General features: G+C 43.8%; 1 protein-coding gene across 4 annotated transcripts in view; it reads right to left on the minus strand.

The window, feature by feature from the left end:
- Positions 1–13,390, minus strand: part of ATP9B (ATPase phospholipid transporting 9B) — a 183,904-nt gene that overhangs the window by 128,367 nt on the left and 42,147 nt on the right. For all 4 annotated transcript variants that reach the window (XM_019643360.1, XM_019643362.1, XM_019643361.1 and 1 more), the window contains one exon: positions 11,345–11,396. In XM_019643360.1, coding sequence (XP_019498905.1) covers positions 11,345–11,396 — 52 coding nt within the window. The remainder of the gene's footprint in view (positions 1–11,344; positions 11,397–13,390) is intronic.

The raw sequence follows: 13,390 nt of genomic DNA on the forward strand, positions 1-13,390 counted from the left end.
AAAATATCAGCTAATAAAGACAATAATGCAGCATTGAGGGACAAAAAAGGCTATTAAGCTAATGGAAAACTAACTGCACAATGAAAGAAGTTGTTCCTTATCAGTAATTACTTTAAATGTAAATGGGTTAAACTCTTAGTCAAGGAAAGAGATTGGAAAAGGATAAAAACACATGATCCAAACATATGTCGTCTGTAAGAGGCTCACTTTAGCTCCAGAGATGTTCAAAGTGAAAGGATGGAGAAAGACATTCCACACAAAACACTATGGCAGTTTCTCCATAAAATAAAATTTTAAAAAATTATTATATAACCTAGCAATTAATTCCCCTTCTGGACATATACCCAAAAGAAGTAAAAGCAGAGCCTCAAAGAGGTATCTGTACCCCCATAATCACAGCAATATTCACAATAGCCAAAATCTGGAAACAACCCAAGTGTCAACTGACAGATGAATGGATAAAAAAATGTGGTATACACATACAACAGAATATTGTTCAACCTTAGAAAGGAAGGAAATCGTGTACTATGTGACAACATGAGTGAACCTTGAAGACATCACGCTGAGTGAAATAAGCCGGTCATAGAAAGGTAAACACTGTGTGATTCCACTTACATGAGGCTATTAGAATAGTCAAAATCATAAGGACAGAAAATAGAATGGTGGTGGCCAGGGGCTGGGAAGAGGGGAGAGTAAAGAGTTATTTTTCAGTGGGTATAGAGTTACTGTTCTATAAAATGAAGAGGTTCTGGATATGATGGTGCTGATGATTGCAAAAAAACATAAATGTACTTAATACCACTGAACTGTACACTTAAAATGGTTAAGATGTTAAATTTTATGTGTATTTTAATACAATAACAAAAAATATAATTTCAAAAAGAAAACCATTTATTAACCTTAAAAAAAGACGTATTTTAACGCTACTGTAATCAAGACAGTGTGGTATTCACGTAAGAATAGACAAATAGGTCAATGGAACAGAATAAAGAATCCTGAAATAGGCCCCCATTAACACAGTCAACTGCAACAAGGATGCAAAGTCAATACAACGGAGCAAAGAAACTCTCCTCAACGAACGGTTCTGGGACAATGGGGCATCCACGTGCAAAAACATGAACTAGACACAGACCTCACACCTCCACAAAATTAATTCACAAACCTAAATGTAGAAGCCATAGAACTTCTGGAAGGCAACGTAGGAGGAAAGCTAGATGACCCTGGAGATGCAGAGGACGTTTTAGATATGACACCAAAGACGTGGTCCATGAAAAAAGAATCAATTAATTGGACCTCCTTGAAATTAAAAACTCTGTTCTGTGAAAGACAATATCTGAATGAGAAGGTAAGCCACAGACTGAGAAAATATTTGCAAAAGACACATCTGAAAAGGACTGTAATCCAAAATATACAAAGAACTCTTAAAATTCAAGAAGAAAACAGCACATAAAAAATAGGCCAAAGAACTAAACAAGAAGATACATAGATGCCAAGTAAGCCATACGTCCTCAGGGAAATGCAAGTTCCATCAACAAGGAGTCACTGCTGCAAGTCTATTAGAATCTACACGTCTAACCCAGAACAGATGACGCCCAGTGCTGACGAGGACATGGAGCCACAGGAACTCGCAGTCACTGTGTGTGTGTGTGTGGGGGGGGGGGGGGGGGAGATGCAGAGGGCGCCATCCTGGAGGACAGCTGGGTGGTTTCTTACAAAACTAACACGCTCTCCCCATATGACCCAGCGATCGCGCTCCTTAGCACTTACCCAAAGGAGCTGGGAACGTTTGTCCACAGTCCCCTGCACACGGATGTTATACTGGCTTTACTCACAATCGCCAACACTTACTAGCAACCAACACATCCTTCAGTAGGTACATGAATCACTGTGCTCCATACAATGCAGAATTATTCAGCACTAAAAAAAAGTGAGCCATCAAGCCGTGGAAAGACATGGAGGAAACATTAATGCACGTCACTGAGAGAAGCCACACACTGTGTGACCCAATTATACAAATTCTGGAAAAGACAAAACCATGGAGCCAAGCCTCAGTGTTTCCAGGGATGGAGTAGAGTGGAGAGATAAACTGGCAGGGCGCAGAGGAGTTTCAGGGCCATGAAAGTCCTCTGTGTGACTTGGTGATGGTGGATACCTGTCATTATCCATCTGTCCAAACCCACAGACTGTAGGACCCCAGAGTGACACGAGTGGAAACCATAGGCTGCACGGCATCACACGTGTCAGGGCAGGTCCATCCACTGTGACAAACGTTTCAGTCTGGTGGGGGGTGCTGATAATGAGGTAAGCTATGCCATGGGAGGGCAGGGGGTGCGTGGGAAATCTCTGCCTCCTTCTCATGGTTTTTGTAAAACTAAAGTGCTCTAAAAAACAGTGTAAAATTTAAAAAGTTTTAAACATATTCACACAGAAAAGATCAACCAAAAGTATTATACAAACATTTGCTCTCTGCAATAAAGAGAAACACTGCAAAAAAAAACCCAGTACACTAGAGAAACGCAGTTAATTGGGATGCCTGCCGAGCGGAGACGACTTCCGCTGTATTTTCTCATACCCGCTACCAGGGCTGGCGCCTGCCCATTACCCTCCTGGAGGGCTGCCGGCCCACGCACACCTGGCCGCCCACGCTGGTGCAGACGCTGCGCAGCTCCTGGCAGGCCCCTGCCCATGTCTCCAGCTCTTTTCATCAATAACCAGCTCATGGCCTTTCCCTTTTCCCCAGAAGACATGGCCTTCTGCCAGGTCAGCTTTCACCAGTGATCACCACAGCCACACACATCCAGTACAAGGCTTTACACTACTGTGAAGTAGTTCTTTACCAGTGCTGACACGGGGCTGAACTTTACAGGGAGATACACAAATCCTACGATTACTGTTAGGGGGGAAACAGGTGAACACCCTCACCAAGCCCACAGCTGCCGATGGCTGCAGTCACCTAGTAACAACAGTGCCCAAAACCTCAAATTGTGGGTTCTTCCCACAGAAACAATATCGGTTAAGTTTTTTTATATCTAATGAATCTTCATGTTCAAGATCATGTATCCACAAAGCAGCTGACATAAAATGGTTATTTAACAGTTAAATGGTAAAAATAATTTTAAACGGGTAACAATACTATAAAAGATTATCATCAAAACAAACAAAGATAAAACTGAATAGTGGTGGGGAAGGTTGTAAATGATACCTTACAAAAAGGAGATGTGCTTTCATCTTTAAAACAGTAAATGAAGATGATAAAGGTTTTACAGGAAATGTCCAGACATGTTCAGGAAGAGCAGCCCGTCCACTTCTCAGTCAGCTCACACGGCACGGCCGAGCTTTCCTCAACGCAGCTGTGCAGGGGACATCACTCCTACCAGGTACCAACACTCACCAAACTAAGCACCCACGAGACCGAAAGCACGATCCCGGGTACAAGGGTGCCTACTGACTGTGGTAAAGACAGACAAGTAAGTAAAAATCAGAGGGGAAAGGAGCAGCCCTGGGAGCAGCCCAGCCTGAGTGCTGAAACCGAGCATAGCTGGACCGCCCACGGCACACGGGTCTTGTCCTGGAAATGCCCGAGGGGGCTGCCGGGAAACGGCTAAGGCACAGGCACAGGTGAGTGAGAGCAGACCCACGACCACACGACCAGCCTAGAAAGTGTCCCAAGGTAAGCAGGACAGCACTTTCAAACCACAGCCGGGAAACGTGTGCAGGTGGCCTGTAAGTTAATGTGATTTTCAGTGCGCAGGCGGCCAGCAGCCCAGCACCGGCGGTGCTCAAGGGTCAGCCGTGCTCGCTGTCAGCAGATAGTCTTCTCTGCCATGACTGGGATCCTTCGGAACCTCAAGGTCAGAGCACAATAAGAGAGACCAACGAGAGCCGGGCAGGAGGGTCAGGATGGGCTACAGGGACAGGAAGGACAACTCTGGGACGTGGAGGGGACTTAACACAAGTACACTTCTCCAGGGCCTCGCTCATTTAGAAAATACCTTCCAAAGAAACTAACATAAACCTCCGAATTACGGAAGTAGTTATGGCCTCTACTCTCTGGATCAGAAACTGTCCCACAGCTGTCCCCTCGAAAAGCGTACGAAGCTGAATGCATATTCACTTATATAGACGCCCATTAGAAAGTGACCCTTTCCCCTTAGAAAAGGTTCCCAGCATTCACAGAGCCTCGAAGTGCCAGTGCTGGCCTACACATGACATTTGCTGTCCTAGGAGGCAGGGGGTGGGAAACAGTGTCCCGAGGGGCCACCAGGAGTGCAGGACCAGAGTGCCGTCACGAGGCCCAACGCAGCCGCTGCTGTGTGTGCAGTGACGGGAACGGGCCGTGGCTGACCGCCAATCGCACTTCTATCTGCGTTACACACAAGCCAGCAGCTGCATCTGGGTGCTGGTGGCTGTCTGGTCATCTGCTGACCTTGCAGTGACCTGGCTGGCCGAACTCTGGGAGCCTGTTTCCCTGGCAGTGTGCACCCCTAAGCCCTGCTCACATTGCCCTTGCTTCCCAGGGGCTGCTCCGGGCTCCGCACCGCCTCTTAGTGGTCCAAGGCGGTGCCTGAATTTGAACTTGCTCGGTCGGCCAGGCTGCGTGCGTGCAGTGGGAGGCCACTCTCAGGCTGGAAGTGCAGTCAGGGACGACAGCTGGGAGGTTCTCTGTCCACTCCTGGGACGTCAGCCGTGGGCACACGGATGATCCTGCAGACCAGCGAACCCAGAGAGTGTGCCAGCAAGGCTCTGCATGCTGAGGGGTCTGTGTGTCCTGAGAGCCTCCCCAGCGGGCCTTGAGCCCCACTCCAACGAGCCCTGAGCCGAGGAGCCCAGCACCACACGCCGAGGAGCGGGAGCCTCCCCTTTCCTGGGCTCTGGCAGGGCTTCTACGCTCTTGGTTGGAGTGTCTCATGGACCCTCCTGCCTCCTTTTGAACTGCTGGCCACCAAGCTCTCCACTGTTTCCAACAACGTGCGTGGGCATCTCCAGCAAGCTCTGGTCCCCACCGAGTCCCCAGCAAAAGCTGCAGAGCCTCTGGGCCGGGGATGGGACAGCAGCCAGCTTTGTCGGCATGACACCTTGCGCATACCTGGGTGCTGGGATGGCGAGGAGCTGCGGTGGCCTCTTCTGCCCTACAAGCTAGCTGGTGGGGGCCCTCGCTGGGGCCCCAGTAGCCTGGCTGGTCAAGGCCGGCAGAGCTCTTTCCTGAGTGGGAGCTGGGCAGCCCTCCCGAGGTGAGGCCTGGGCGCGGCAGGGCAGGGAGCCAGCCTGACTTCCTGGCTGCAGTGGCGGAGCTGAGGTCCGTCAGGGGTCCGATGGCACAGAACCAACCTCTTTCTTACTCAGGAAGACGGGCGCTGAAGGGTATTACAATAGTTACTCTCAAAAGACATGAAACTGGAGATTTCACCTTTATCTCAGGGATTCTCTTCCATGGAAAAAAGGCCTCTGGTGCTTTTCAGCCCGGGGCAATTTTGCCCACCCCCCAGGAGACACGTGGACACTTCTGGAGATGCTAGTTTTCACAACTGTGTGTGTGTGTGGGGGTGCGGCATCCAGTGCATTGAGGCCAAAAGCCCTGCTCATCACCCTCCTGTGAATAACAGACCATCACAGCCCAGAGCCACCTGGCTAGGTGTCCCCAGGCCTGGGTGCTAGCTCTAACTCTGGGATGCTCCCTGTCAGTTACTGCACCTGACCAAGTATTCCATCTGCAGAGTAGAATATTAAACTGGCTTTGGAGATGTGTTGTCAAATCTAGAGAGAAATCTATTCGCTGCCAGTGAACAGGGAACTTGAGTACGTATTTAGCTAACTCTTTTGCACACTTGGGGAAATAGTTATAGTAGCTACAGAGAAATGTATCTTGACACAGCTTAGTCCAGGACACCCTTCACACACTGTCCTAAAACAAAAACAGGTCCACACCCATCCACCCCGATACGAGCTCAGGTCCCTTTCAGCCCCAGAGGCAATGCCTCCTGCACCCTGGGGGGCATCGTCTTGTCCCCTTACGCTGCAAAACCACTAATCCTTTCCTCTGCCAGCCAAGGTACTCTCCACTGACCATGACCGCCAGCAGCTCAGGACCAAAAATGTGCCCAGTTGTACTGCCACCCTTTTAACCGCCCCAGGCCATGGGCGTTCCTACTGCTGACAGGACCAAGGAGACGCACCGAGGTGACTCACCGTCTAAGGCCTGCCAGGGCATAGCTGTGGAAAGGTGTTCCAATCGTCTAGTTTCTCAACTGAAGACACACCTGTGAGATCGTCACCTGAACACATGCATGACTATACACCCGTGTGTGCGCATGTGTGTTCTGATGTGAAATATACAAGCGGCTTCACAGGGACTGCATTCTAGATTCTGTCCGACATGCACTTTGCAACGTGAATGCTGCCGCTCCATTTTAGGTTCGCTTTCTAATGTACAAAATAAGAAAAGGTAAGAATCTCTATGGTGTTAACCTTCAAACATTTTGTGTTTCTAAAAGTGAAAGCTTCTCTTATCCAGACTTCTGTAAACTCGTTAAACACTGGAAATATAGTGGCCTTTCTTTAAAGAAAAAGGGCGTGCTTCATGTTAAATTATTATATGCTATTTTGAAAATTTACAGGAAATTGACGTTATTTATCTTCAACTACAGTTAACATTGCTAGCGTCGTAGTAACCGATATGATTTAAGAAGAGAGAGAGAACAAACTGTAGCAAAATCTGAAGTGTGCCCGACGTGACTTGTCTTCCACGGACTGCGGCTAATAATTTCACAGTGAGCACTGGTTACAGCCGATGCCGGTGAAGGCTCTGCAAAAATGAATTATTAAATCGGTCTGCTTATATCCTATTACAGACTTCTTATGAATACTTGATTTTATTTTGTATAATTGACACGAGTTGACAGGAAAGGACAGGTTTAATGACAATCAAATTAAGATCAACTAGTATATGTGTCACACAGGAGAGCCGCATCAAGTGGTGATAGAGTAGCTGACGGGACACTGTGAGACAGAGCTCGAGTCTGTCATATAGCATAATAAGTTACCCTGTAATATTAGCAGACTGCTTGCAACAGCTCATGAATCCAATGGCTCTGGAAGAAACGGGCCACAGTATACGCCCAACAAGAGAAAAACAGACATTGACATCGCATATATAATCTCCGATCATTTGCCATCAAACTTAATTTCTAAATCATTTATATGACTTAATGACTCTGCATGAAAATTTTAAGCTGGTGGCAAGATGAACAGCACCAGAGAGAGTGTAGATGAGTACAGCATCATTTACCTACCCCTCGCCCTACTAACAAGTGACAGCTGAGCTATTGTAATATGTCCCAAACACTTAAACTATCATGTCATCACTTAGGAGACAAGTGAAAAAGATATTGGCATTTATAAGAGATTGATGAAAATTAGTTCTCAAGCATTAATTTCTGTTAATACCACTAAAAGAATAGTGTGCATTCAGGAGATATTTGATCTGAATTAAGAAACTGATGAAGCAATTGATTAATTGGAATTTAAGCCATCAGTCACCAGATCCATCACCAGCTTCATTTACATTCTAAACAATTAGCTGACAGCCCAATAGAATACCCTGTATTAATACACAGTCAATATGATGCCACCAAGAGACGCGCCGTGCTGTATTGACAAGCGCACAGCGGCTATTGTCCAGGCTCAGATGAGCTGCATAGATTTAGGACTTTTATGGTGGCGAGGGCTAACCGATTCTTATTAAAACAGACAATGGACTATCAGGTTTTTCTGAACTAAAACTGAAAAGTAATAAAATAATATTAACAGTGTTAGTAGATACACAAAGAATTCTGAATATGTGTACTTTTGAAGATGAGGCAATTAAAACAATTACTGAAAGCCCTAAGAACAGAATTGGCAAAGCTAAGACTCCTTGACTGAAAGCAATATCATGACACAAATTTTATACAACTGGGAAGCTATTTGCTGCATTTTACAAAGAAAAGAAAAATAGCTGACATTTTCATGTCTGCATATAAGTAATTAGTAATTGTTTTAACAATTAAAAATATTTTTTCTATTATAGTTGACATTCAATATTATCAGGTTGTTGGAAAAGTCATGACGTATTTTTCTATGTTTTTCGTTGCAAAAATGCATCATGACTTTTCCAACAACCCAATATTTTATATTAGTTTCAGGTATACGGCTTAGTGGTCAGACATTTATATAATTTATGAAGTGATCCCCCGATTAGTCTAGTCCCCATGTGACACCATACATAGTTATTACAATATTATTGACTATATTCCCCATCCTGTACTTTACACCCCCGTGACTATTTTGTAACTACCTATTTGTACTTAATTCCCTCACCTTTTTCACCCAGTCCCCCAACCCCCCTCTCATCTGGTAACGATCAGTTTTAACAATTTATATTTGATAGAAAAAATAAAACTGAGGAATATAATAGAACCACAGACTAAAACAGACTCCATACAGTAAGGTCCTAAATTTGGACCCATTAATAACCTTCCAAAAACACATCAAACAATCACATTTAGCATACATGTATACTGTGTACATTTTGGGGGAACAAGGTGATGAAACTGAAGATTCTGAAAGGCAGCCATGACCTGCAAAATATTAAGTATCATTACACTACAACGTAATGGTCCCTACAACATGGAATGCAAAGCAAAATCAGAGAAAAAGAAAAGGAAACGTTTCTGAAACATCACCAATTTGGATACAGGGTTACGAATCTGGAGTTAACACAAACGAGTGTCTCATTTGCCCATGCTGATATTTCACATGCTTTGCTGTCTACTAGCAAAACAATGATACAGTGACACAGTGAAAAGATCACGAAGGGCTGAAGCAGAATGTCCAAAACTGCTTTTAGTCATATAATCTTCAGCAAGGCATCTACGTTCTCCAGCCCTCAGATTCCTCCTCTGAAAAATGGACATTTCTAAGTATCTTACAGCTTTAAATGCTGAATTTTCTTCATCTTTTATCTCCTAATCTATATAATTTATTTCTTTTAAGTTAATTACCAAAAACTATTTCCATGTTAAGAATAGTATTCTTAATCTTACATATATTTCTCTCACAATCATTAAAAGGGCAATTAATACAAAAGCATCTTCCAAATGGAAAGATTTTTGTTATTCATTATACTGAATATATTTAGAAACAAAGACAAATCGTAAGTAGGTGATGTCAGCAGGGATGGTGGTGTTAAAATCTCTGAAAATCATGTCTCCATCACTATAATGAGAACATTAGTAAAAGCTGTCAAAAGCAACTTATTCAGAACTCTGGAAAATGCTCAAAGGTTTGCAACAATCCCAAGTGCGCTGATGCAGGAAACGCAGCTAGCTCAGGCTACGATGTTCTGACTGGCCCATTCCCAACACGCCACCCCACCCCATGGCTCCACGGTGCTGAGCAAACGCAGGGGACCAAACCCCATGACCAGAGAAGTGTGACCACCTGACAGGGAGGGCTGGCTGCACCTGAGGGATGCAGGGCTCATTCACTGAGACCAGCGTTTTCCCTGGGATGTTGGCCAAAAACCACCACTGGCAACTGTCTATTTAACATCACAGCTCCCTCGGGTGGTCCCAGAGCTGGAGTAAACAGCAAGTTAACAGACTCTGTAAAGAAGAGCTGGCCCAGCAGATGGCGGAAGGGGCTCTGCAAAGCCCTGACCTGTTCCTGGGAGGCTCAAGGCCACCTCATGCCCAGGGAAACCTGGGCAGCCGGGGCCCCCGAAGCCCCCGACCGGGAGGCTCCTCTGTCCAAGCGGGAGTGGAGGGGACACTGCCCACCGCTGGCTGCAGCGGGCAGGTGAAGGGCACACTCGCCCTCTAACAGCTCAGCCTTGCAGCTTGGGAGCTGAAAGGACCCTCCTCTCTCGCACGGAGTCCAGCTGGTCGTAGAGGGAAGGGAGGTGGGCTCTGCTCCACACAGTCACTCAGGAACCCAAGCTGAGCGGCACTCCGCCCAGGTGACCCTAGGCGTGGATTTGTCACGGGCCCAGCTGGCACAGGGAAGAGCAGGTGGCTGTAGAAGAGGTTAAGGCCAGGGCTGGAAGCGGCTCAGCCTCCTGTGGCCCTGCCCTGACTGCACAGGAAAAGGAGTCGAGCTGTATTTCCGAGAGGAGAGGGAAATGGACCAGAAACGTAGCTCTCTGCCCCACCCGGGAGTACGCAGCCCCCCATTAAACATCACACAGTAAAGGAAATGCATCGAGCGTGCAGAGGCCGCTTGAGTATTACGTGCAGCCGAACTCTCCTGATAACGGCAGCCTCAACCGTACAGTGTGAATAATCAAAACCACAGTTGGTAAAAGGAGAAAACATTTTTCTTCTTTCCCACAATTTAAAATGTCACTTTGAAAAATGCTGTTTATAAATGGAAAACAACGTAAAACAACTTTAAAATGTAACTTTGTCCTTTCTAGAGTTTTCATGCTACAAAAAATAATATATATGTTGAGTTTCCAATAAAAACAATACTATGCCTAGGTTTCTATAAAAATATTGTTCATTTATTCAACAAGTGAGAAATGTAAGGCAGAAAGAACTTTGGCTATCACCTGACAAACCTCCCGTCATTTTGGAGACAATGAACGTGACTGACCACGAGACTGGGTCCTATAATTAGGGCCTGGCTCACGGAGACTAGGTTTTAGGCTTCCCGATTCCAACACACGCATCCTCCTTGACCACGTGAGGCATTCTTCTCGTTCTCTTGTAGTTACCCCTTTTCCACCCTCTTCTAACTGTTGAAAGCTTCGGTCATGTAGATATTTTTCTGTGAAGCCGCCCACTTCAACTCCGCTAGGCAAACCGTCTGGTCCCTCCCTGTTACCCCACAAGTGTTTTCACTCTTATAGTATCTACACAATCAGCCACAACAACTGTCATGCATGTACTTGTACAAATCAGTAGACCACGAATGAGTTCTGTGAAGGGGTGACTTGGTTTTGCTCCCTTTCGTATCAAGCATTGCCTGGCACATAGTAAGGGGTAAATAAATGTTTGCTGAATTAATACAATTGCAAATGTAGAACAGCAATCAAATTTCAAGTAACATCATTGAATTATTTAGATTTCATATGGATTTGAATGGAAACACTCATTTGATATATAGGTTCTGAAAGGATTATATTTTTAAACAAACATAGAGTGAAATCATTGTTTTAAATATCAACAGTTAAATGTAATTTAGAAATTAATAAATTCAATTATCATTCAAAGAAAAATCGTTATAAGAATAACTTTAAACTTTCAAAATGAAAATGAAACTCTCAAAACACCAAGCCATCAGCAAATGTAAATAAAAACAAAAATACCTGCTTTTTCTGAAGTCCTAAGAAATACCATGTCCGATGGAACTCTTTGATTCTGTAGAGAGTAATATAAAATATTAATTATCTATATGCAGGTTTATAAATGAACACAATTCCATTCCAAAGTAGAAATAGCTAATAAAAACAACCAGCTAAAATGTTATAATTAAAATTTATGTTGAAGCAATTAACATTTATAATTTGTATTTAAAAAATGAATATTTTGATTCATATTTTAGTTGGACTGCTAAGATTTTTTTCCCCATTAATGAACCATATAAATGGTATTTAGTAATGACTTGAAAACTGCTCCGTTGCTGGAAAATGTTACATATTGCCATTTCTGTGGCCTATTTGGACCTTAACTCATACACACAAAATAGCAGTGACTGCCTTGTAAAAAATAACATCCTTCCTATCAGACAAAAATGACCCTGGAAAGAGAGGATACCATTCTTCCAATGCCTACTACAAAACAGAGCATATCATAAATAAAACTTTTAATAAAAATTCTGAATGAATGAAAAATATATGACTGAGCAAACAAATTCCACAAATTTGAGGAGATATTCTTTTATGAAGCATAAGAAAAAAACCTCAAAGGTATTGTATAGCATATAAAAACTTACAAGTCACTATTGATACATTTATTTCATCATTATTATTAATAATTCTATCAGTTTGGAAAGGTGTATCATACTAACGAATATAATTAGAATAAGAATACTTCACATAATTTCATGATTTATATTTTTGAGACCTAATAAAGATTCATCTACATGAAATAAGAAATGGAGTATTTGTCAGTCAGTATGCAGTAAAAAAAAAAAGTAAGTTGTTAAAGCTGAAAAAAATATGCTGTAGGATAGAGCTACTTCTTTCTATCATGAAGAAAGAAGGGCAATTATTAAGAAGTAAAGAACTCCCAGGTCAAGGAAAAAAATCACAATGTAAATTGGAAAATACTTTTAACTGAACAGTAATAAAAACTCAACACATCAATTATGTGGAACACAGTCAAAGTCAGGAAAATGTTAAGGGGAAAGTAAACACAACTAAGAGAACACATGAGAAAAGGGAGGCTAAAAACACACATTCAAAGAGCTAAATATCCATTTGAAAGCAGAACAAAAACCCAGCCAATGAACTCCAAAGAAAGTACAAGGATGTAAGCATATAAGAACAAAAATTAATGACACAGAAAACAAATATATATACGGGTGAATATAGAAAGAGATACCAGTGACAAACATGAAGAATGTAAATAATTTTTCAAATATGCCCATTTCAGTAATAAGAAAAAATAACTGAATAAAACTAATAAAAGATGGGCAAGATACCTCTAAAAAAAACTATAAAACATTACTGAAATGAAATAAGACCTAAATAAATAAAACATGTCATGTTCTGAAATTAGAATGCACGTATTGCAAAGATGTCAAGTGTCCATATATTGATTTACATATAACATACGCCCAACCCAAACCTCACCATGTTTCTTGGTGGTCATTGACGAGAGAGTGCCCAAGAGCCCCGTGAGGGCTGAGTGTGCACCCAACTGAGAGATGGGCTAGTGTGGCTAAGACAAGCCAGGGCCCCACCGAGACAGACCCCTGCAGCGCTGTGAAAGCAGGGATTCCTGACGCAGGCCCACACGGGACGACACTAGACCCACGCGGAAGACGGGCCTGCAGACCAAGGAGCAAGCAAAGGGAAAGACATCTGCAACGTAAAGGCAGGACCTGTCCGGGACGCACTGAGGCCTACAAACCGATAAGACAGGAAGGGCTACTCAGAAGAAAACTGGCAGGAGATTTTTAACAAGCTCTCCCCAAATAAGAAAGAGGTCCAAAATCACATGAAAAGGTATCCAGCTTCACTGGCCTTCAGGGAAACGCACGTGGAAACCACAGCTACGACACACACATTGGAAGCGCTAACTGAAAGACTGACAATGCCACGCGCTGGCAAACGTGTGAGCCATGGGCAGCTCACACCACTGACCAGCGTACAGTCTGCAACATCCCTTTAACAGACCGTGGGCAGTAG

The sequence above is a fragment of the Hipposideros armiger genome, unplaced genomic scaffold (genome assembly GCF_001890085.2).
Source record: "Hipposideros armiger isolate ML-2016 unplaced genomic scaffold, ASM189008v1 scaffold_77, whole genome shotgun sequence".
NCBI lineage: Eukaryota > Metazoa > Chordata > Mammalia > Chiroptera > Hipposideridae > Hipposideros > Hipposideros armiger.